We start from the raw sequence: 26,917 nt of genomic DNA, 5'->3' as shown, positions 1-26,917 counted from the left end.
TCCGGATAAGCACCACATGTTGTTCTTCTTGCACGATTTTGTGCAATGAAGACTTTCTTTTTTTACATATGAGTTACCCCAGAACATTATTCCATACGACATTATTGAGTGACAGTATGCATAATACATCAACTTACTGATCTGTTTCTCCCCAAGATCTACAATAATTCTAAGCGCAGATATAGCTGAAATTTATTTATTTATTTATTAATTTTTTGTAGTTCCGAAATATGTCTGTTTTTTTTTTAATTTAATTTGTCGTCATTATCGACCACTAAGAATTTGGAAGTCCCTATCCTATTTATTATTTCCTCAACATGTGTTACACATGTCACTGGTGTAGTATCTACACTAAATGTGCAGAACTGAATATGTTATATATTTTAAAAATGAGGGCCAGACCATTCAACGATACGTTTAGGAACTTTGTTTACCATTTCTTCTGTTTCTGTGTGTATGCTTGTATTGATAACAACTAGTGCGGTCTGCAAAAAGAACTAATCCTGCTTGTTGTATATTAGATTAGAGGATTGTTTACATATCTGAGGAATAGAAATGAACCTAACACCGAACCTTGGAGAACGCCACACATAATTTCTCCCCAGTCACAATTACGTCCCTGGACTATATTGCTTGACTTAATAAGTACAACTTTCTACATTATTTTGGTTAGATACGACATTATCCATTGGTTGCGTATACCATCAATCCTACAAAACATCAATTTTTCTAGCAGTATAGTGTGATTGGCAGTCAAATGCCTAAGAGATGTTGCAGGAAACAACAATCGGCGCTATTTTATTTTCAATAGAGCAACCCTTCTGAAACACAAGCTGTGATTTGCTAAGGATATTATTGTTGCTAAAGTGAGATACTATAATAGAATACATCACTTTGTCAAAAATTTTGGAGAATGATGGCAGTAGTGAAACAGATCGTTGGTTATTGTCATCTCTCTTATCACCATTCTTAAAGTGGAGTTTAACAACAGCATATTTCAGTCTCTCTGGAAAAATGCCTTGAGTTAGTGATGCATTACACATTTCAGATAAGACTAGGATTATTACATTAGAACTGATCTGTAGTACTCTTGGAAACACCATCAAAATCAGATGAGAATTTGTATAATTTTTCTATTTCGGGAGGGCAAATTGCTTAATACATTCATATGATTCAGTTTCATGAATGTTTCATTTTCAACTTACTGTGTGGTTTTGCTCTTTAACTGTTTCTCATTAAGCTTTCTACTATATTTAAGAAATGATTATTAAATCCACCTGTGACTCATTTATAGCCTTTGCATTTAGTTCAATAGTGATGTTGTCTTGTTCTGTGGCTGGTTTTCCTGTCTCCCGTGTCACTACATTCCAATATAGCCTTAAGTCTGTTGTCGGAATGACTGATTTCTGACATTATGTGCATATTCCTTGAGTTTTTTAAAATAACCTTTCTTAGTAATTGTAAGTAGTTTTTGTAGAGTGCAACTACTGCAATATCCCTAATTGTTAATGTCAGAAGATATCTTTCCCTATTCCTTTCACAATATATTGTTATCCCTCTGGTGATTCATGGTTTCTTACATGACTGTTTAGTGTTCTTTCTGATTAGCTTATGTAGAAAGTAATTTTCAAATAATAGTATGAAATTATCATGGAATAGATTAAATTTTATGTTAGCATTTGATTCAATATAAATTACATTGCAGGTCATCTCCTGTAACCTATTCTTAAAAACATTTGTCCTGGAGTCATTAATTATTCTGTTTCCCACTGAGGAGTATCCAAACTGTCAGACGGTATGCTATTTACCGTAACTAATTGTGCATCATGATCAGAATGAGCATTTGTTGCTGGGTAACAGTTATTTTCTTGCTTTGAGCTTCAACAAAGAAAACATTATTAGTTAGGTTTCTACTGTCTTTATCCACCTGTGCTGGAAAGATAATAACTGCGATCTAATTGAAGTATTCAAATAAGGTTTCCAGATCATTTTTCTTATCAGAATCCTTTACAAAATCACCTCTTAGAGTCGTATGTAGGCGCATCAGGGGTCCCATATCACTCCAACTGCACGCCCCACACAATTACAGAGCCTCCAGCAGCTTGAACAGTACACTGCCGGCATGCAGAGTCCATGGATCATGAGATCGTCTCCACACACGTACACGTCCATACGCTTGATACAATTTGAAACGAGACTAGTACGACCAGGCAACATGTTTTCAGTAATCAACAGTCCAATGTCGGTACTGACGGGCCCAGGCGAGGAGTAAAGCTTTGTAGCCCATGTCGATGATGTTTCGTTAAATGGTCCCCACTTATGAAATGGTCGTACGGGAAAATCCCACTTCATCACTGCCTCGCAGGTGACGTGTCCCATCGCTCGAGCGCCGACTATAACACCACGTTCAAACTCACTTAACTCTTGATAAACCGTCATTGTAGCAGCAGTAACCGATCTGACAACTGTGCCAGACCCGTGTTGTCTTATATAGGCGTTGCCGACCGCAGCGGCGTATTCTGCCTGTTTACATATCTCTGTATTTGAATACGGATGCCTGAACCAGTTTGTTTGGCGCTTCACTGTATAACGGACCGCTTAGATGGTCCGTCATTGGAAGTGAACTTTCAGTCTGTCGGGACATTAAAGTCACCACAGACTATTAACTGCTTGCTGGTGTCAGAGTCTGCACATTAAGGAATACACATTCCTCAAAAATATTTCAAAATTTCCCAATGGGGATCTATATACAACTACAGTTAAACGTGAACAATTTTTCAGTATTAATTCACAAGCACAGACCTCGGTGTATTGATCACTACAAAATCTACTTGTCTTTCTCTTTGTGGACTTGTGTTCCGTCTTGATATATGTAACAACCCCTCCTTTCTCACATTAGTTCTACATAAGTAAGCTGCAAATAGTGTAATATTTTATATGTAACTTATCTAATCCTGTGCTTATGTGGTGTTTAGACAGACAAGAAGCATCTCTTCTACCTTATTACTCAGTCCTCTAATATCCCGATGAAATAAGCTAACCTTACCTTTCGGTGCATTCTTAAACATTATGTGGGGCTCTTAGTTATTTTCTCTTCTTTCTAAACAGGGTGCCTGAATCCTGGTACTAACCTAAGAATAGTGCATCTCTGACACCAGTAACCACAGCGTTCTTGTTGCCAGGAAGGTCTTGTACGTTCGACGCGTATCCAGCGTCGGCTTACACAAACCCCATTAGGTGAAACGGCGCCAGCCCCTACGATAACAGCCCTCCCCCTCAATTACACAGGGGTGACACGGTCGAATACTATGGCAAACGAAGAGCAACCTGGAAGACAGAGAAATCAGAGTACGCACCAGAAGCATGTTCAGGACTGACCGACACAATGAAAGAGTCGTCTCAGATTGAGGGTGGTCGCTCATTGACTTCACAGAGAGATTCAGACGAGAGAATGGTACTTCAGCAGCGCGGGATTAGCCGATCAGTCTAGGGCGCTGCAGTCATGGACTGTGCGGCTGCTCCCGGCGGAGGTTCGAGTCCTCCCTCGGGCATGGGTGTGTGTGTTTGTCCTTAGGATAATTTAGGTTAACTAGTGTGTAAGCTTAGGGACTGATGACCTTAGCAGTTAAGTCCCATAAGATTTCACACGCATCTGAACATTTTTGAATGGTACTGCACAATAGGGTTGTACCAATGCTTCATTTTCTCCCTCAGGAACTGATGTGCAGGAATGACACATTCATTCGAACAAGGAAACCCACGTACGCAAACAGGGGTCATTGAGGGAATATAGAAAGAGAAGTCGTACACCCTCCGACGATTGTCTCCTGTGGTCGTCTTCCCCAGTTGACGACTGGACAGCCGACGACACAGGAGACATGGATGACACAGGGTCGCCCTCACCTGTTGCTCCCTGACTTCAACGAAGTCCTTTAGGGTCCTTTGGGCAAAAAGATAACGAGAACAGCGCTCTTCATCGATACATAGCAGGAAACGCCTGCGGATTCAACTGCTGCCATCCAGCTCGCAAGTGGCCTGCTGGAGCCACGGTCAACTTACGGGTCTTGGGCGGACGACATTGAAGAAGGTTCCACGCCTACTGTGGTGGATGAGAGGTGACACCCCACACACCTCGGCCCCTCCATATCAGCCGCAGACGACGGCGCAGACACGGTCTGCAGATGAATGGCCACGACATTTACGGCGACGGTGACGCCTGTCCACATTGGAGGATATAATCTACATACCTATAGCTTAGTGACCATCAACGTTAACACCATTCGGACACGCAAGAAGTTGTCGCTGCTCTCAGACAAGCTCAATGCAGCAGAAATCGACACTGTCTACCTCCAAGAGATTTCATGGATGATTTTCCGGGCATGTAGAGTTATATGGCTCATTTGTCCAACGCCTCACCAACGAACAGCGGTGTCGCAGTTCTCCTCAGGGAGAGCCTCGAGTTGGAAGTATGGAATGGCCGTAACCGTGTTAAGCGTTCAGTTTCTCAATGTGTACACCCGTTTCGGAACGGATGGACGTCACGAACGATCGCTCTTCTTCTTTAAAGAAGTAGCATTGCTCTTTCAGGGCAGGAAATGACTTGGTGTTAGGAGGCGATTTCTATAGCGTCCAGGCACTTAAAGGTCACCTACTATGGCAATCACCGCGCCCCAAACTTGAGGCGCTCATCAGCGATCACAAGCTGGCAGATACCTAAAAACGCGTCCATGGAAATCGGTCTGCCTTTACTCAATTTACGTGTCACTCGTCTAGTCATGTTGATAGGATTTACGAGCCCAGTTCTCTCGCGGCAGCGATGAGAGACACGGATCACGAGGTTTGGATATGTGCCGTCACCCTTGGTCGCCAACGAGTTTGGCGCAACCAACATCCCTGGAAGTTAAACCTCGCCCATCTCGCTTCTCTGCCAAACAGGACCTACGAAGAACCTTGGTTAAGTATTGTCGCGAGACCGCTGTTTGGAGGCGGCGCACTCGAGATTTGTACTTCAACATCTTTTGCGAATGTGCGCCCCTGCCACTCAAGCTGGAACGACAGATGACATATACGGTGCGAAGGCAAAGACTGCAGCCTGTGTGCGTCGACACCTCGAAGGGACATTTGTTCGAGAGCGAACACGCAACAGAATTGCAGCGGAACCACCAACCATCTGCCACGTAATTCGAGATCTTAAAATACGACGAAGATTGCTGATACAGGCCATCAATACTGCGGACGGCGATCTCCTCACTGCGCATCGTGGTATTGGTGCAGCCTTTTTCGACCACTACGCCAGACTTTGTTTGTCTCAATGTTCCAACCCGACGATGGAAAGAGGGATCTCACGACTGGTTTATGGCACGGATCCATAGTATTTACAAACTGAATTATTGGACGAAATTACGGAAGAAGAAGTTATCGACGCCATGAGTAAAGGGGCGTCTAGCGAGTCTCCTGACTCCGACGGAGTCCCTGTACAGTTTTATAGAACTTTTCAGTATTTATTGTTTCCGAAGTGACGGACATCTGTCGGGAGCTTATGTCCCCCTACAGTGCAGTTCCCCGCACCCTTCGTCGAAGGAATGACTATACCTGTCTACAAACCGACAGGTGGGCGCTGAACGCATCATTACTGCCTACTGACACTTCTCAACTGTAACATGAAGATATTCAAAACACTTTTAACGACCTGTATATGGCTGACCCTGCCTAACGTCATCTCCCTAGATCAAGTTATCTTATGGGGCATCAATAACATCCACGCAGCTCTATGTCGATACCATGAAATAATAGCCCTAGCGATCACACGCCGCATCACTAGATTTTAGTCAAGGTTTGATCGGGTGGATCACTTGTTCCTTACATCCGTTCTCCAACACATGTTGTACCCATAACAATTCATAGACGCCGTGATGCGTCTCCTGCGAGGGACGACCTCCAGGGTGCTCGTCAAGGCTGCCCCCCGTCAACCTTACTCTACGCCCTGAGATTGGAGCTACTCCTCTGCGGCCTCCGGCGATCCCTAACCGCACTAACGTTACGTGGCGTCACATTTCGCTGTACAACATATGCAGACGATTTGGTTCTCGAGCTCCGAAACGGTGACGATGTTCAAATGGTTCAAATGGCTCTGAGCACTATGGGACTTAACATCTGTGGTCATCAGTCCCCTAGAACTTAGAACTACTTAAACCTAACTAACCTAAGGACATCACACACATCCATGCCCGAAGCAGGATTCGAACCTGCGACCGTAGCGGTCACGCGGTTCCAGACTGAAGCGCCTAGACCCGCACGGCCACACCGGCCGGCGGTGACGATGTAACCAACACACTAGACTGTATTGACTCATATGGTGTGGTTCCCGGCAGCTGTCTCAATGTCACCAAGTTGTAGCCGTGAACATAGGAGACGAGTTGACCCCAACGTCTGTCGACCCCATACACATAAGTGGCACCTCAAATGCCTCTGAGCACAAATTCACGTTGACATATGGTGCACTGCGGCCCTTAACTACCGCAGCTTGCTATAGCTAATTCGGGTCAAGATCGCCAATCATCGACGTTCTTCAAAGTACACACTTTGTGTGTATTTATTTAGCATCACGCGTTCCACAGATAGTGCATGTACTTCCAGTACCGTTACTAATGACTCGACGTATATTAGCAGCATTCCGAGCTTACGTAGGTACAGATATGTTCTTCAAAGTCAGTTATGAATCGCTGACCCTTCCCCCGGACAGCGGACTTTCGCAACAGAGCGGTGGCTTTCTTTATCAGCTCGTACATCAAGATGCCTCTGCAGTCCCTGGCTCCGCCCTCCCTTACGTGCCTACTGACGATGGAAGACATACCCCTGCCTTTCTACTATTTCGGTCATTTTCGGTTTGAACACAGTTGTGTCTGTAACGCACTACCAACGATGAAACAGGCGACGGCGCGGGCCATATATCACTTATTACGACGGAGGCATCCACCAAACGTCGTGGAGGCGAAGAACCCTCATGTCAGTTTCAAGATGGTGTGGCGGACAATACATGCTGTTACGCTGGATATAAAGTCCGATCAACATGGTACATCGCAGTCAACGGTAAACAGGTCACCCGATCGCAGCTCCACGAGATACATATGGCGCACTCGTCTATATGCGCGGAATGCGGAGTACCAGACACGGATGAGCACCGTCTCAGATGTAGCGGAGCAGAAGATGTATGGTGCTTGTTGCAACAAATTTTGGTGTACCTTATACGAGTAACAGCGGAACGTATCGCATTTCGGCTTCTACTTTTTCCGGATCAACTGGATTTCTTGCGCATCAAAACCAAAGCACACGTGGGTCTGTGGCACTCAGTGAACTATTTGTTTGACGATGGACCTGAACTACCTACACGAATGTTATTGTAGGATTGTACGAAACCCAAGGTACGGGCAATATTTTTCTAGTTATTTAAGTAGTGTACCTTGCGACCCTCCACGCAGCTGGATCATCAACAAGTAGAAGAAGATACCCATTGACTGATCTGACGAGAACACGACCGATTTTGTGGAATAACCTACGACATGCATGAAGACATACTTGGACGATCAAGCGTTGGGAGAGTAACGACGCATCCTTCTGCATCGTCCTACGAAGTACAGTTTCCGTTTCCCATGTACTCGTAAATTGCCTCGGCACAGGAATGTGTCGTTTCGTTAGCGCAGGATGCGGTGCTACTTGCATGTACTGTAGATCCAGTAAAAAAATTAAAATAAAGAACAAGAAAAAAGTCCCACTACTGATTTATCCTTACCACTCTCAATCCCTTCACAGTGAGGGAGATACCGAGGCCAGGCCCCTATCCACTCTGCTCTATCCACCCTCCACCCCCCCCCCACCCCCCACACACCACTACCACCACCCCGCCCCACCCTCCCTTCCGTGCTCACCTTCCCGAAAAAAGTGTTACAGTAATAGATAACGTTGTGGTTTCTGGAGTCGAAAGATGTAGGATAGTATCTCGCCCTGCAGCACAGACTGTCACTATCGTCATTCCATTATGCAGCTGGAGATGGTTCATATTCACAGCTAGGAATACAGTTCAAGAGGAAATGTTGCGTCTGTGTCCCGTTACCGGTGTCTCGCTACCCGTCGAGGTAACGCCGGAACTGTTCACTGATGTGCGATCACCCGCATGCCTCTTGACGGACGATTTTTAAATGATTGACTGTCTCTCGAAATTTCTTTTCGTTGCAGTACTCCGTCGACAGTGGGATGTTATATTCAGGAATCAATTACAAAATCCTTAGAATTTCTTCATTTTACGATGTTATTTTAATGTACGTACATTTCCGCCTAACCGAACCTTTCCTCGTATTCTAGTAAGTACAGATCTTAATTTTGTGGAAGAATTTCGTTTTCCCCCTTCTTCTTAGTGTTTCAGAAATGCGCCCATATTTAACTATTGAAGTGCGTTCTACGCTCACTGTTGTAGCAAGTACAACAAATACTGTTCCATCTTTCCTCCTGATCGGATGGCACATCTTTCCTCATTAGTTGTTTGTAAATACACTCCTGGAAATTGAAATAAGAACACCGTGAATTCATTGTCCCAGGAAGGGGAAACTTTATTGACACATTCCTGGGGTCAGATACATCACATGATCACACTGACAGAACCACAGGCACATAGACACAGGCAACAGAGCATGCACAATGTCGGCACTAGTACAGTGTATATCCACCTTTCGCAGCAATGCAGGCTGCTATTCTCCCATGGAGACGATCGTAGAGATGCTGGATGTAGTCCTGTGGAACGGCTTGCCATGCCATTTCCACCTGGCGCCTCAGTTGGACCAGCGTTCGTGCTGGACGTGCAGACCGCGTGAGACGACGCTTCATCCAGTCCCAAACATGCTCAATGGGGGACAGATCCGGAGATCTTGCTGGCCAGGGTAGTTGACTTACACCTTCTAGAGCACGTTGGGTGACACGGGATACATGCGGACGTGCATTGTCCTGTTGGAACAGCAAGTTCCCTTGCCGGTCTAGGAATGGTAGAACGATGGATTCGATGACGGTTTGGATGTACCGTGCACTATTCAGTGTCCCCTCGACGATCACCAGTGGTGTACGGCCAGTGTAGGAGATCGCTCCCCACACCATGATGCCGGGTGTTGGCCCTGTGTGCCTCGGTCGTATGCAGTCCTGATTGTGGCGCTCACCTGCACGGCGCCAAACACGCATACGACCATCATTGGCACCAAGGCAGAAGCGACTCTCATCGCTGAAGACGACACGTCTCCATTCGTCCCTCCATTTACGCCTGTCGCGACACCACTGGAGGCGGGCTGCACGATGTTGGGGCGTGAGCGGAAGACGGCCTAACGGTGTGCGGGACCGTAGCCCAGCTTCATGGAGACGGTTGCGAATGGTCCTCGCCGATACCCCAGGAGCAACAGTGTCCCTAATTTGCTGAAAAGTGGCGGTGCGGTCCCCTACGGCACTGCGTAGGATCCTACGGTCTTGGCGTGCATCCGTGCGTCGCTGCGGTCCGGTCCCAGGTCGACGAGCACGTGCACCTTCCGCCGACCACTGGCGACAACATCGATGTACTGTGGAGACCTCACGCCCCACGTGTTGAGCAATTCGGCGGTACGTCCACCCGGCCTCCCGCATGCCCACTATACGCCCTCGCTCAAAGTCCGTCAACTGCACATACGGTTCACGTCCACGCTGTCGCGGCATGCTACCAGTGTTAAAGACTGCGATGGAGCTCCGTATGCCACGGCAAACTGGCTGACACTGACGGCGGCGGTGCACAAATGCTGCGCAGCTAGCGCCATTCGACGGCCAACACCGCGGTTCCTGGTGTGTCCGCTGTGCCGTGCGTGTGATCATTGCTTGTACAGCCCTCTCGCAGTGTCCGGAGCAAGTATGGTGGGTCTGACACACCGGTGTCAATGTGTTCTTTTTTCCATTTCCAGGAGTGTATAATACATGTGACTTGATGTCTCCACGTTACTTGAATCAGACATCACAATTTCCTAATAACCTTCTTTGTCTCCGTCGGCTGGATGGTATGGACTTCGTCTTATATTATTAGCTAACAGACGGTTGATGAGTTAGAAGGTAATCCTCTCAGATAACCATAAATAGCTACTCGCATTTATTACTGAATTTTTCTTAAAAATATCTGCGGCTAGAGCTCATAAATGCGGTGACCCAGAAAAATTATTACGTTTTTCAAGTAGTTCACTCATTTACTTGTCGTTTTACTTACGGATCGTTGACATTGTTGTGTAGACATTTTATGCGACAGTGTGCTGTCGTCTCTAGAGAGAATAAAAGAATACACCCGAGAAAAATTTAATAAGAGAGGTGACACTTCAGCTCAGCAACTATACTATTTTGTGTTTTCTGTGACGATGTAATGGAAATTAATATACTCTAATTTTTCACAAGCTACATAGAACACGTTTATTTCTATGCTGTTTCATATGTCTGGTTTGTTATCAAACTATTTCTTTCATCGTCTGGTGTATTTTCTGTTATCAGAAATCGAACAATGGTTGACCATTCTACTCTTAAGTTGTTAACCACACTCTGGCTACTCAAAAAGTATTTATAAAAAAAATGTACTCTCATATCAACAGTGCTTTTGAAATAGATTGACTTTCATAGAGAAGATGGAGAATACAGCAGATGCCAAATGAAGACGCCAGGGCAAGAGAACGAAACGACGGCCTGTATCCACGGCTGGGACTACGACACCACATGGTTCTCTGTGACTGCCGCTTCCCAAGGGAACTGGGTGTGCGATAAGGAACTGTACCCAAATACTGTGTATTCCGTGAGCCACGTCGTTTCCACCGCCGTTGGAGTTTTTATGTTTTACATTGGTGACAGGTGAGTGCCTCAAACCACAATTGAAATGTATTGCCACATGCAGTGCTGCATGCGATGTGGCACAGGGTGGTTGGTATTAGTGTCTTGTTTTCTGCACGTCGCCATTTCAACCGCTCTCAAAGATCAGTTATTTAGTATATTATATTTACGAAAGGTAATCGGAATTTCTTATATTTTTAACGTTTACCCACTCTGAAATATTCGATGTATGTACTAACAGCAGCACTCTCCACCCAGGTGAGTTCTGTTCCGATTGTACGTTCGTGTTCGTAATAAACGTGCTTTCAGTACTTGGTGTTATATGACGGTCGTTGAACAAATAATGCTCCATAATATTTTCTCAAAACAGCTGTATTTTTAAGAGTTAGAATTTGACAACCGTATCAGTCAACATTTCTTTGACATGTACCATTCTTCTACACAGTCCCAATCACATTCTATGGCCTTGTTCCAGTGCTGTGTACAGTCCTGTACCCGAAGTCATGTTTTCATTCCTTGAATTACGATCTCATCATCTTCAAACTGTGTCGACCCAACGATCGAGTTGTGATGCGCCGGTCCGGTCTCCACGGATAATGCCATCCCCGCAGTCCACCACGTTGGGAGCGATGATTGTGACAGCACGTTACTTGTAACGATTGTCTTGCGCAGACGTCCTTCTAATGATTCATTATAGACCTGTCATATGTCGGAATTATTAGAAACGCTACATGCGTGTAGATGAAACACCAAATTTGAAGCGCCTGAGAGGACGTTTTCCAAAAATCCTATTAAGTAATAGTTGTAAGAAAAGATAAAAATAAAAGATTGGGGCATTATTCATTGAGTCACCCTCGTAATTTATTGATGATCCTGCTTTCGAATTTGGACTTGATTCTGGCTATTATGTGACATTGTTTGGTGTAGATAGTGGGTACTTTGGAACGTCTACATCACCATGGTTCCAACATTAGCCAACACTAACCTGTCGTCTTCACGGACAGCAACTGGAATACCAGCAATACAGAGCTCCCAAAGTTCGTATGTTCAGTTAACCAAAAGATTCCTAAACGGCACTTCAGAGATCCATCAGCGTATTCCGAAGACGAAGGTCAGGACCGAACGAAATCACTAAAAGGATCCGATACATTCGCCAAATGCAACATGTGGGATGAGGAGATGGATTGGTAAACTTGTTGTTTTACTTGGACTGCACAGCCAAGAGATTGTTCGAGAACATCGAAGAGAAGCCCTTTAGCTGGGACGAATTCCAGGCTGTACTGAAGAAACGTTTGATGACGACCAATAGCAAATCCACTTGCTAGAAGTGCGATTTAAGGACTGGGCCCAACGTCATGTGAAACGACATAGTCTTATAAACAGTATGCTTTGGCCCTGTGCCACATGGTCAGTCAGACTATGAAAGACCTCAACAAAACCTCGCACTTGATGAAACAATTTGCAGAAGATACGTTCAAAGCTCTTCTGATAAAGGATCTTACATTAGCTGAGGAGTTCATCACACAGTACCAGCAAATTGAGGAAATGCAACAGAAAAGAGTCGGACGAAGTAAGTACTACTGGTTTCTATCCACCTTGGTGTGTAGGATGTATGAGTCCGGCATCAAATCACCTTACTCTCGGCAAAATATCATCCACACAAATCCGAAGACTGCAAGAGCTGACTGGTGCGAGAATTATCGCATGATCAGCTTAACGGCTCATGCAGTTACTTACAAGAATAATATACAGAGGAATGGAAGAGAAAACTGAGGCTGTGTTAGATGACGATCACTTTGGCTTTATGAAACGCATAGACACTGGAGAGGCATTTCTGACATTGCGGTTGATAATGGAAGCAAGAAAATCAAGACGCTCTCATAGAATTTGCCGACCTGGAAAAGCGTTCGACAGTTTAAAATTATGTAAGATGTTCGGAATTCTGAGGAAAACATGGGTAAGCTACAGGGAAAGACGAGTACAGACAAGAGCCAAGAGGGAATAATTAGAGAGGACGACCAAGAACGAAGTTTTCGGATTTAAAAGGATGTAAGACAAGGACGTAGTCTTTCGTTCCTACTGTTCAGTCTGTACAACGAGGGATCAGTGACGAAAATAAAACAAAGGTTCAGGAATGAGACTAAATTCAGGGTGAAAGCATGTCTGTGATATGATTCACTGATGACATTGCTATCCTGAGTGAAAGTGAAGAAGAATAGAAGAAATACATGATCTGCTGAATCAAATGAATAGTCCAATGAGTACAAAATATGAATTGAAAGTAAATCGAAGAAAGGCCAAAATAATGAGAAGTAGCAGAAATCAGAACAGCGAGAAACTTAACATCAGAATTGGTGGTCAAGAAGTAGATGAAGTTAAGGAAATCTGCTACCTAGGCAGCAAAATAACCAATGACGGACGGAGCAAGGAGGACATCAAAAGCAGACTAGCACTGGCAAAAAGTGCACTCCTGGCCAGAAGAAGTCCGCTGGTATCAAACATGGGCCTTAATTTGAAGAAGAAATTTCTGAGAATGTACGTTTAGAGCGCACCATTGTACAATAGCGAAACATGGACTGTGGGATAAGAGGAACAGAAGAGAATCTAACCATTTGAGATGTGGCGCTACAGACGAATGTTAAAAATTAGATGGGCTCATAAGGTAAGAAATGAGGAGGTTCTGCACAGAATCGGACAGGAAAAGGATTTGTGGAAAACACTGAGAAGGAGAAGGGACAGGATGATAGGGCAGTGTTATGACATCAGGGAATGACTTCCGTGGTACTAGTGGTAATGAACAAGCAGATAGGTTGGGCAGGATAGGGACGATGACACCATTTATTGGACAGGAACCTGTCCTGACAATCAAAAAGGCGATGATCAAAATAAAACTACGACACTGGACAAGGAGACAGCACGTAGAATATCGGGCTAGCATCCAAAAGCAAAAACATGCCAAGGTACTGATGCCGAAGCCATGTTCTAAGAAAAGTCTCTCAATCCTGGGCTTAAACTGGAGAGAAATGAAACTCATGGTTAGACTATTGACAGACCATGGGAATTTCAAATACAATGGGGTAATAGAAGAAGACCCCAAATGTAGGATGTGTGGTGTGGGCGAGGAAACCGCATCATATTTGTTCTTACAATGCGAGGCATTGGAGAGTAAAAGACACAGAATATTTAGATCAACCAGATCTGAAGAAATTGTGTCTAGCAGAGCATCGGTAAAGGATCTCCTAGCACTGTTCAAGGGCATTGATTAGCTTTACTAGAGACACAGGGAACGATACCGCACAATAAACCCTGTTTCGGTGCTGGTAGCAGCGGGCTTGACCAATGTTGCTTTTGCTTTCCTGATAAAATCAAATCAAATCAAATCAATCCGTGGTACTAGAGGGAGCTGTAGAGGGCAGAAACTGTAGAGGGAGATAGAGATCCTTGTTTCTCTCGTATAGCAGATAGTAAAAGAAGAGATACAGCGTTTTATGGTAGCCAGAACTGACACATCAACTAATGATGACGTCATTAGTCAAGAGGTAATGCGCAGTGAGGTACCAGATGCCTACATCGCAGCTGAAATCATGAAAACTGAGGCCACTATCTACGAAGGTGAGACCGCAACAGTTGTAAATCCTCTGTGGAAGACAGTAACAGTGAGTTCAGGAAATCTCATTGACATCATCCTGGAGGTCTTCCTATTGAGGTAGTGGCCGATATTAAACATGAATAAAGTATATTAATGTGACAGTGATGGCTAACTACCACTAACTACTGAATCAAAAGCGATATTGTAAATAACTTGTATTTACTGTAAATTATCTCACGATAGAAATTAGATCATATTGAACAAATCATGAATGAAAACAAATTAAACAAATTGTACACTGTTCTTACACATACTACACTGGTAAGATTGGCTCTCAGCTCTTAATGTTAAGTTGATGCGAAGTTAGATTTAATTATGCCCCTGGATAAGCAAATGGTAAATGCAATCTGACTGCGTTCCTATAATCTCTTTTGTGTCTGTAATAAAACGTACTTCGGACACCGTCACCAAGAAACAAACCAAACAACATGCAAAAAGACAAATAACCAGTAACGAATCGTAAGCAAAACTGCACGGATGTTCAGTGGATGGCAAGAACACGATCCAACAACTATTTCTGAACTTTACTGCCACTGCTGCAAGTTTTACAATACCGTCTACCAGCCTGCTGGCTCCGTCGATACTGCTGGGGTGAAGACTGCAGCTGTGAAGCCGCAGAATTAAGATAAGTCTCTCAAATATCTTGTGCAGAATAAACTACTCAGAAACTGCTAACACCACAAGCCCTATATTTCCTCTAAATGGTATACAACGCTTTCAAGACTGGCTCAACAACCTTTAAGGTGCAGCCCATTGTGTCTTGTACTAACGTGCAATACCAGTATGATAGCTCTGTGCACTGGTTGACTATGTTCAATGGTGACTGCCAGCCTATAAGGCGGAATCAACTGTAATTATACTAGTAGTTAATGCAATGCCTATCGTGGACGCTGATGTCTTACTGTAGCTGCAGACTCTAGATCATACACAGCACAGTATTCAGAATCTAAGTCCCTATCTCAGAGCTACCGAACTTTGCGACTGTCCGCTTTCACGGCACAAGACGCTCTCCCCCCTACCTCTCTCAGCAAGATGCTCTTGTGACAATCTTGCCGCCAATATCTAATCAGACAATCCCGACGCTGCAAAGGCCTCCTACATCTCCCTCGCGGAGTGATACAATTTCTCCACCTATCCAAAAATTTCTCTGTTCAAACAGTGGGCGTTGACCCTCAGTGTTTTCTGCACTTTCTTATGAACTGCCCAATCAGAGCTCAGCCCATTTGCCGCTAAAACAGCGTGCGACCGTGCGGTGCCAGCGCGTATGTTGGACGCTCTCTGTCTGCTCGACATTCTCTCTCTCTCTCCCCTGACACCCGGCGGTGTTCCTTTTGATGCTTTCCGGTCAGTGGCCCCATCCCCTGGGACCCCCGGCCCCTGCACAATGCTCTTCCGCCGCTCACCGGCCTTCGCCTCCCCAGCTGCGCCCGTCCACTCCTTGCCTCCACTGGCAAATTTACTTTGCTTACACCTACAGCATGCAACTAAATCTTATCATTACCAAAGCCCGTATTATTTCAGACATGTGTTTAATCATCATGTATCTCTCTTCCTAATCCACCTAATTAGACTAATTAACCATTATATGGGTTTATTTACTTCAAACATGCAGAATAATCTGCGAAATGAACGTCACAAATGAAAGCCACCTTCCATAACCCCTTCCTTCCTTCCTTCCTGGAAATTTTATACAAGCAGGATGATTCTCATAGTGTCATCATGCGCAGTGTAAAATTCTCATTTTCCTGAGCAAAGAACATTTAAGATCCCATCTCATTCCTAATCTCATTCATTGCTGCATTCAATCATGAGTACTGCCTTAGATTTTAATATTTGGCATGAGAACATTTACATTTAGTGTCGCCTCTCTTTCTTTCACAATACTGAGTTACGATTTGCATCGAACACTGTCTCATGTCCTTACAAAAATGTTCAAAAAAAAAAGCAAGCAAACAACGTTTACGAAATTTAACTCCTTATGAAACGGCAGATCTTAGCATTAGACTTAAGGTCCTCTCACTCTACATAAGCAAATTTTTTAGAGTGGCCACCTACATTTAGTTATTTTAAACAAGTAATTACATTCTCAGTTGAGTTAACTTTTAGAAAACGTGTTATTGTTTCTGGGCGTTTTTCTGTTCTGATGTTTGTGTTGCAATTCAAACATGAAATACCTTTTAATATGTTCTGAACAGGCCCAGTACCTGTATCATGTGTAGACATGTGAAATACAAGATAAATATCAATTTAATACTTCGTGGCCACTCTACTATCATGAAACACACATATCATTAAAACATATCATTGAATCACACAAAAATAAACATAAAAAACATACATAGACACTGCATAATGAAATATTAAGACACAAAACATAATAGAAAAATACATCTATAATAATATGAAATCAAAAGATAAAATACAAAATACAATAAGACATAAATATGTTATTTCGTGGATAAATTATTGTCGTTTTTATGATGTCCTTTGCTGATCCTGAAAAAGTTTTAGAACACGCATCAGTTGAACTTAGTTACAGAAAGACGTTGATATTCACCAACCTAACCATGTTTATTTTCACTGGCACTATCACAACACTTTACACTTGTAGATTAATGCATTTGTGGCGCTGTTGAAAGGTGCTGATGGAACCCCGGACCCACGGCTCGATGGTGATTCAGCAACAATGGTAATCATTCAGGAATCTCCTCCGACGTACAATAGGCCTCTTCAATTAGCTGCAGGACTGCCAGAACTATGGCTGGTACAAGAGGTGTAAGATGACGATTCAGTTAGTAGTGCACAGATGTTGTGCTGTGTACTGACAGGGCTTTAGGAACCTATACTCTTCTATGGCGACTAAGGACTTGTGTCACTGTTTCCTATTTCATTCTTCGTGTTCTTCCAATCTCAAATGTGTACCTAGTCTTCTTTCTTCATGTTACGTTTCATCAGCTATTGTTTTTGGATAGGGAAATTTTGTGACAGTTAGGATCAGGAGATGTTAATATGCTTATGTATACAGCTGCAATACCATAGTGTAGAAGGCTTTGGATGCATCCACACGAGCTGTGTTTACTGTTGCCTCTCAGTCAGTGTTCGTCCACTACAACCTCGTTGTCTGCAGCGAGAGAATGGGCAGTCGGCCGTGAGCCGCCCTCCTCTCCGCTGGGCCATTCAAGCTTTGGACTCCCTACTCTGATGGACAGCTGTTGTGTCGCCTGCCGCTTGTTGTGACGGCAGGCCACCGCAGGGGTCCTACTTCTCGCCACGCTGGCCCTTTCACGGTCAGCTGGAGCGCTCCGGAAGAAGGGGTGCCTTCCATGGGCCATCAGCCCGCCAGCTGGCTACCTACTTCGGCCACGGAAAGCGACAGCGATTTTTCCTCGCTGTTGTCCCACTGTGGCCGGTACTCCACTTACGCCAAACACTCTCCCTCTTCTGCGTGCCAGTCCTCTGAGATCAAACATCCACGTCCATCTGTTTACAACAATTTCCATCCTTTTTAGTTTTATACAAAGTAAAACATTACATTTTATAGGATCCTTTACAAAGTTTACTCTCTCTACTCTAGACATAAATTACATATTTTACATACATTTACTCTTGTCAATTTACTCTTGGCAGTCAGGATGAATTTGAGTGCTTTGTGATCAGTATATACCCTCGTTTTTCTTCCAAACAGGAAGTATCTATATTACATGAACCCCCAAATTATGGCCAATGCTTCTAATTTAGTTACAGGGTAATTTCTTTCATTTTTCGTCAGCACCCTGCTCCCGAAAGCGATGGTTTCATGTACTGGTTCTCCATTCTCTTCATACTCTTGGTATATCAAAACCACAATTCCTGTTTTTGCACTGTCTGTCGCCATGAAAAAGTCTGGGACAGGTTTGGATGAGCAAGTATGGAAGCATTCACCAGTGCTGATTTCAGCGCAAGAAATTCTTTGTCAGCTGTTTCGTCCCGTACCCACGGTGTTTTCTTGCCTGTTAATGCACATAAGCGTGGCTTTCCTAAACATTCCACATATATGAACTTTTTGTAAAAGTTAATGACCCCAAGAAACTTTCTTAATTGTTTTCTATTGGTTGGTGTTGGGAATTTTTCAATAGCTTCGATCCTTTCAGGATTTGTAGCTATACCCTTGGCCGAGACAATGTGCCCTAAGAAGTCCATTTCACTGTTCCCAAAGCACGAATTTGTAATATTTACAGTTACTCCATATTCCTTTAATCTATTTAGAACATTCCACAGAAGATCGTTATGCTCTTCCCAAGTTTTCTCAGCAATAAGGATGTCATCCACATAGCAGGTTATTTTATTCTTTAACTCATCATTGAAGATTGTCCCCAAAGCACGAATAAATGTGGCAAACGATATGTTAAGTCCGAAAGGGAGCCTTTTAAATTGGTAACAAGTACGAAACGCCAGGAACGCCGTAATTTTCGACATGCAGGTTGCATCTCAATTTGCCAAAAACTCGAGCGCAAATCGAGCGTCGAGAACACAGATACTCCGTGAAATTTTTGAAACAACTGTTCAAGTCTCTCCGGTCGATCTGTCTCCTGAACGATAATGGTGTTAATTTGGCGTGAGTCGAGGACTAACCGTATACTTCCATCTCTTTTGTCCACTACTCTCATCAGACTATTGTATTTTGACGTCGCCTGTTCTGTCACTCTGTCAGCCAGCATTCTTTGAAGTTCTTTTGCTACTTTTTCTCTATAAGACCACGGAATATCGTAACTTCGCACTGTGAATGGGAAATGTTTCTTGACCAGAAATTTGTATTGGTATCCTTTTATTACTCCCGGCTTTGGTAGGAAAACTGCTGCATGATCTTTTAACACTTCTTCAAGCCCCCTCGTTCTGCTGTCTTTATGTTCTCAATTTGCGTTAACTTTTGCTTAATTTCTTCGTGAATTTCAGCTATCTGTGGCTTCTTATCTTCCAGACTAATGTTTTTACTGTAATATTCATGATCCTGTTCTATATCATCTTCACGCTCTCTCACAAAGTGCAGTTTTACGCAACTTGCAGGTACTTGCGCCTTAATGGCTTGCTCATTGAACCTTATCATTGCTCTATCAGTTTTCCCTAACGTCAATTCTCCACGTCCAAGATCCAATATTGCTTTTTCTTCGGTCAAGAAATCCATCCCTAAGATGATTTCGGCGGAAAGCTTCGGAATGATATAGAGATTTGCTGTAACTTTATGCCCTTGGAATTCTAACTCCAGTCTAGTTTGTTGCGTAATGTCGCTGCTTTTACCAAGTAGCGCACCACTGACTTTAATCTTTTGGATTTTTAACATTGGCGGGTTGACTGACGCTCTGCATCGGTCAAACACACTGTCTGAAATAGCAGAAAGTTGGCTTCCAGTATCTGTAATTGCAAGATATGTCGCCTACTTTTACCGTTACAATAGGGTAAATGTCATTCTGCGTACTATTCTCTCTCTCCTCTAATAATGGTTCCCGTATGTCGTCTTCGTATCCTATTATGTTCACTTCCTGTGTTCGTTGTTTATCAACGGGTACGCTCCTTTTTGCACCTGTTCGTCGTACTAGTCAATCTTGCTGCCTGTTCTGATCACCTTGTCCGCGCCCTGGATTTGGTGGTCTAACTTCAACCATCTGTGGATTCTGTTGTGCCTGTGATCTCCAGTTCTGCTCGACTTGCGGCCTATCTTCTCTGTTGAAGTTACGTGATGGGAAATTATTTTGTTGCTGCCACCCACGGTTCTGTGGCTCTTTATTTCTCCATATATTATTATTCCTCCAGTCCTGATTTTGACTATCTCCGTTTCTGTTTCCTCCAAAGTTGTTTTGCCTATTTCCCGCACTGGCTGGCCAAATTTGGCTTTGATTATTATTTTCGTTTTCATTTCTTCTCTCTTTTTGTGCCTCCTTTGCTGTTCTTTTCCCCCGAAATTGTTGCTCACTAAATGCAAATTCCAATTCCCATAGAATGCTTTTTAAAGTCCACACGTCATTCCCACATCGTCCTGCCAATGTCTGTTGGTAAGACAACGGCAACTTCATGTAACAAACTCTGATGATCTCCCCCGGACTACACGGGTCATCGAGATACTGGTTCCTTTTTAACATATTATCGAAAAATTTTACAACGCTTCTGAAGCCAGAATTTTCTAAGTCCCTTGTCGTTAAGATTTCTTGCTTTGTTCTGTCCTGCGTTTCACGCAACCAATATCGGTTCATGAAATCATCTCTAAATTGTTTATATGATGAACAATCTCTAGCGATGCTCCACATACTTTCCGCAGAGGCACCTTCGATGTGCGAACATACAAAATCTAACTTGTAGATCAGTGGCCATTGCGGTGGTAAAGTTAAGTTGAATTGACCAATGAAAGTTTTTGGATGCAAGACATGCTGTCGTCTTTGAAGTGTTGAAATTTTCTTACAGAAAGAAAGTGCTTGTAGTCAAATGCCTTTTCGTCGTATCTATTTTGCCTCGTCACCAGATAGTTACTGTTGTTCATTGCTTCTTTGCGCGTATTTTCGAACTCTACATTTCCTCTCATTTCCTGTACGTTTCTTGGATCCGTTAACACCATTGCAGTACGTCGTTGTCCCGGACGATCCGTTACTGTACTGCGAGTCGATAATCCTGTCTGTGTCCTGAGATAAACTAATCGTTTGATTTTCGTGATAACTTTGTCCGTTACTTCCTCCTTCTCTTTCTACATTGTGCGATCGCGTGTCGATTTCCATCAGATGTACGACTCAGTCCTCAGAAATTCTTTCTGCACGCCTGACCCCTGCGTTTGTTTCTACTGTCGACGTCATTTGCACTCTTTGAACAGTTTCAGGGTCTACATTGCCCGATCTTGCTTTCGACATAACGTCAGCTGATAGTACTTTCAATTCATTCTTGATCTTTTTCTTAAATTCAGAGAATTCTGCCGAAAACGATCCGTTTTCCGATTCCGTATTTTTACTGGTTACAGTTTCCTCAATTTTCTTCACTCTCGTTTGTAATCTAGTTATGACTACCTTCCCCACTTTTGTCGTTATTTCTGTTCCTTCTTTCGTCTCTTTAGCTATTCTTCTTGCGCCTTTCGCAATTATCTTTGCTTCTTTTGCCGTCCGCTTTGCTTCCGCTATTTCACGTTCTAGTTTTATTCGCATGGCTCTGACTTCGTCCTTAACTTCAGATGTTTCTCTCCGTATCGCCTGCACTTCTGTACGAACTGTCTTCACATCTTGTGATAGACGTTCTCTCGTCACCTGCGTTTCTGTACGAACTGTCTTCACTTCTTGTGGTAGACGTTCTCTCGTCGCCTGTGTTTCTGTACGGACTGTCTTCACTTCTTGTGACAGACGTTCTCTCGTCGCCTGTGTTTCTGTACGGACTGTCTTCACATCCTCTGATAGACGTTATAGATAGTCCAAAATGGTCGCCACACCTACGCCTAGATCTTGTTTCTTACTGGGTTGCCCTCCGTCATAACTCGCGGGTGTTCGTCTCCCGTCTTGTCTTACTTTTTCTGGACTTGCACAAAATTCGTCGCGATACATTTGCGTTGGACTGTTATGTCCTGAACTATATCTTTGAACCTCACTGAAATTTTCTGTCGGTGTTCTCCGCCCTCTAGGAGAAATTTCTCCGTACTCATGCACTACAATAACCGGCTCTACGTATTGTTCCCTTTTCTCCTGATTGGCTAATTGGCCACGAGCTGACTGATCGAACGTTGTTGCTTCACTAAATTCCACTGCACCGGCTCTCACGCTTCCGAAACTGCTCTCTCTTTCGTCGTTGATTTCACGTAATTCGTGTAAACTATCAGTGCTACCCCGATTCTCTGTCATCATTTCATTTCTTTCCCGACTCATATCGTCTGCCATTTTACGTGCTCTTGCCCTTGTAATCATCAAATTACCCTTACTACAACCCCACTGATTTTGTACATAACGTAGATGTACTACACACGACTAAATCTGTTCTCTGACATACAATGAACTATCACACTAACCGTAATTCACACACAAAGTTTACTGTACAACCTGACATAAATACGTATCCTATAATCTGATAATCTGAACCTGCGTTCAAAGTCACACGTAAACAAATACACTCCTATTTACTATAGCACAATTATACACAACACTCCCCACAAAAGAACATGAAACATAAGCAACACAATAAAATACAACTCACATATAAATACAAATCTCGCGAAACAAGCAAATGTTGGATCACAATTACTGAAAATTTTCCACTGAGTCAATTCTTCTCGTTATTTGGTTTGCCACTGTTTCTGTCTTTCTTAATTACCAGTTTTAATATCGATCCTGTCAGGGTAAAGCCATGTGGAGGACTTCTTATTGGGGTAGTGGCCGATATTAAACATGAATGAAGTATATTAATGTGACAGTGATGGCTAACTACCACTAACTACTAAATCAAAAGCGATATTGTAAATAACTTGTATTTATTGTGAATTATCTCACGATAGAAATTAGATCATATTGAACAAATCATGAATGAAAACAAATTAAACAAATTGTACACTGTTCTTAGACATACTACACTGGTAAGATTGGCTCTCAGCTCTTAATGTTAAGTTGATGCGAAGTTAGATTTAATTATGCCCCTGGATAAGCAAATGGTAAATGCAATCTGACTGCGTTCCTATAATCTCTTTTGTGTCTGTAATAAAACGTACTTCGGACACCGTCACCAAGAAACAAACCAAACAACATGCAAAAAGACAAATAACCAATAACGAATCGTAAGCAAAACTGCACGGATGTTCAGTGGATGGCAAGAACACGATCCAACAACTATTTCTGAACTTTACTGCCACTGCTGCAAGTTTTACAATACCGTCTACCAGCCTGCTGGCTTCGTCGATACTACTGGGGCGATGACTGCAGCTGCGAAGTCGCTGAATTAAGTCTCTCAAATATCTTGAGCAGAATAAACTACTCAGAAACTGCTAATACCACAAGCCCTATATTTCCTCTAAATGGTATACAACGCTTTCAAGACTGGCTCAACAACCTTTAGGGTGCAGCCCAGTGTGTCTTGTACTAACATGCAATACCAGTATGATAGCTCTGTGCACTGGTTGACTACACTCCTGGAAATGGAAAAAAGAACACATTGACACCGGTGTGTCAGACCCACCATACTTGCTCCGGACACTGCGAGAGGGCTGTACAAGCAATGATCACACGCACGGCACAGCGGACACACCAGGAACCGCGGTGTTGGCCGTCGAATGGCGCTAGCTGCGCAGCATTTGTGCACCGCCGCCGTCAGTGTCAGCCAGTTTGCCGTGGCATACGGAGCTCCATCGCAGTCTTTAACACTGGTAGCATGCCGCGACTGCGTGGACGTGAACCGTATGTGCAGTTGACGGACTTTGAGCGAGGGCGTATAGTGGGCATGCGGGAGGCCGGGTGGACGTACCGCCGAATTGCTCAACACGTGGGGCGTGAGGTCTCCACAGTACATCGATGTTGTCGCCAGTGGTCGGCGGAAGGTGCACGTGCCCGTCGACCTGGGACCGGACCGCAGCGACGCACGGATGCACGCCAAGACCGTAGGATCCTACGCAGTGCCGTAGGGGACCGCACCGCCACTTCCCAGCAAATTAGGGACACTGTTGCTCCTGGGGTATCGGCGAGGACCATTCGCAACCGTCTCCATGACGCTGGGCTACGGTCCCGCACACCGTTAGGCCGTCTTCCGCTCACGCCCCAACATCATGCAGCCCGCCTCCAGTGGTGTCGCGACAGGCGTGAATGGAGGGACGAATGGAGACGTGTCGTCTTCAGCGATGAGAGTCGCTTCTGCCTTGGTGCCAATGATGGTCGTATGCGTGTTTGGCGCCGTGCAGGTGAGCGCCACAATGAGGACTGCATACGACCGAGGCACACAGGGCCAACACCCGGCATCATGGTGTGGGGAGCGATCTCCTACACTGGCCGTACACCACTGGTGATCGTCGAGGGGACACTGAATAGTGCACGGGACATCCAAACCGTCATCGAACCCATCGTTCTACCATTCCTAGACCGGCAAGGGAACTTGCTGTTCCAACAGGACAATGCACGTCCGCATGTATCCCGTGCCACCCAACGTGCTCTAGAAGGTGTAAGTCAACTACCCTGGCCAGCAAGATCTCCGGATCTGTCCCCCATTGAGCATGTTTGGGACTGGATGAAGCGTCGTCTCACGCGGTCTGCACGTCCAGCACGAACGCTGGTCCAACTGAGGCGCCAGGTGGAAATGGCATGGCAAGCCGTTCCACAGGACTACATCCAGCATCTCTACGATCGTCTCCATGGGAGAATAGCAGCCTGCATTGCTGCGAAAGGTGGATATACACTGTACTAGTGCCGACATTGTGCATGCTCTGTTGCCTGTGTCTATGTGCCTGTGGTTCTGTCAGTGTGATCATGTGATGTATCTGACCCCAGGAATGTGTCAATAAAGTTTCCCCTTCCTGGGACAATGAATTCACGGTGTTCTTATTTCAATTTCCAGGAGTGTATGTTCAATGCTGACTGTCAGCCTATAAGGCGGAATCAACTGTAATTATACTAGTAGTTAATGCAATGCCTATCGTGGACGCTGATGTCTTACTGTAGCTGCAGACTCTAGATCATACACAGCACAGTATTCAGAATCTAAGTCCCTATCTCAGAGCTACCGAACTTTGCGACTGTCCGCTTTCACGGCACAAGACGCTCTCCCCCCTACCTCTCTCAGCAAGATGCTCGTGTGACAATCTTGCCGCCAAAATCTAATCAGCCAATCCCGACGCTGCAAAGGCCTCCTACATCTCCCTCGCGGAGTGATACAATTTCTCCACCTATCCAAAAATTTCTCTGTTCAAACAGTGGGCGTTGACCCTCAGTGTTTTCTGCACTAACTGCCCAATCAGAGCTCAGCCCATTTGCCGCTAAAACAGCGTGCGACCGTGCGGTGCCAGCGCGTATGTTGGACGTTCTCTGTCTGCTCGACATTTCCCATCTCTCTCTCTCACCTGACACCCGGCGGTGTTACTTTTGATGCTTGCCGGTCAGTGGCCCCATCCCCTGGGATCCCCGGCCCCTGCACAATGCTCTTCCGCCGCTCGCCGGCCTTCGCCTCTCCAGCTGCGCCCGTCCACTCCTTGCCTCCACTGGCAAATTTACTTTGCTTACACCTACAGCATGCAACTAAATCTTATCATTACCAAAGCCCGTATTATTTCAGACATGTGTTTATTCATCTCGTATCTCTCTTTCTAATCCACCTAATAAGACTAATTAACCATTATATGGGTTTATTTACTTCAAACATGCAGAATAATCTGCGAAATGAACGTCACAAATGAAAGCCACCTTGCAATCTTGATGGACAAGCTGCCCAGGCACTAGTCGACTCAAGGGTTTTTTTCCCCATAATTTCGAATGCTTATCATTGCCAGCTAATTAAGACTACATTCTGTTATAGAAAACTGTGTGTGCTGAAAATCGTAAACTGGAAACACATCCTGCCTACAAGAACATGTATTGCAAGAATAACTGTCACTGTCAGAACCCATCTCTCTGAATGTGTCTTTTTAACGGCATGTAGTCGTAACATTATTCTCGGACATGTCGTCTTGCATGGTACACAAGCAGTCATAGACCGAGTGTCACCAGGGCTCTAGCTTGAAGAAGCTGTTCCAACAGGCACACATCACATAACAAAGATTGTCCTGGATGGCTGTTCACCGGTGAAGACATTACACCCACTACAATCGACGATATAAGTCCCAGTTACCAGTCTATATACTAAGTTAAACTGTGAAGCTTTTGTCGGTTGCAAAAATCGACTCAGATTCACCCATGAAACCCATATGCCAGTGGAGATCATAAGGACTGCAGGTCTTCCAGTCAAGTCAGATCAAATCATTTTATTTCACCTTTAAACATTTTACGATGCAGTTGATGCCATCATACAGAAATATATTAAATAAAGTGCTTAAAAGCAAATACATAGAAAATACATGAACATTTTATACAAAGAATGTCAAATGCAGAATGTTACTTAAAATATCTGCAAATCAGAACTACAGGACTTTAACATTCCCACAGATAAGAGAGTCAGTAAATAATGTCTCCTTTATAGCATGTACAATCGTCTTCTAGCATATAAAAAGCTTTATCCTTTAGCCACTTCTTTGTAACATTTTCATCAGCAGATAATGAAACGTCATATGCCTGTGAAGGCAAATAATTAAAAAACTTACCTCATGTACTGGTAGTTCTTAATTCTCTTCTGAAGCCTACTTGCAGGCGTATATACATTTTCTTTGTTTCATGTTTCGTGTAGATGAGCTGATTGTGGTAGGGTACATTTTGCGTTGATTTTCTTTTACGTGTAACAAACAAC

At 44.1% G+C, this 26,917-nt stretch overlaps 1 protein-coding gene across 1 annotated transcript in view; it reads left to right on the top strand.

Annotated features, from left to right (window-relative positions):
• The window catches only part of LOC126252340 (carcinine transporter-like), a 115,274-nt gene that overhangs the window by 25,441 nt on the left and 62,916 nt on the right, over positions 1-26,917 (top strand). The window contains exon 3 of the mRNA XM_049953228.1: positions 10,660-10,884. Within this exon, the coding sequence (XP_049809185.1) occupies positions 10,660-10,884 (225 nt within the window). The remainder of the gene's footprint in view (positions 1-10,659; positions 10,885-26,917) is intronic.

This window comes from Schistocerca nitens, chromosome 4 (assembly GCF_023898315.1).
Source record: "Schistocerca nitens isolate TAMUIC-IGC-003100 chromosome 4, iqSchNite1.1, whole genome shotgun sequence".
Taxonomy (NCBI): domain Eukaryota; kingdom Metazoa; phylum Arthropoda; class Insecta; order Orthoptera; family Acrididae; genus Schistocerca; species Schistocerca nitens.
Note: the sequence above shows the minus strand (reverse complement) of the source record. Positions and strands in the feature narration are given on the sequence as shown.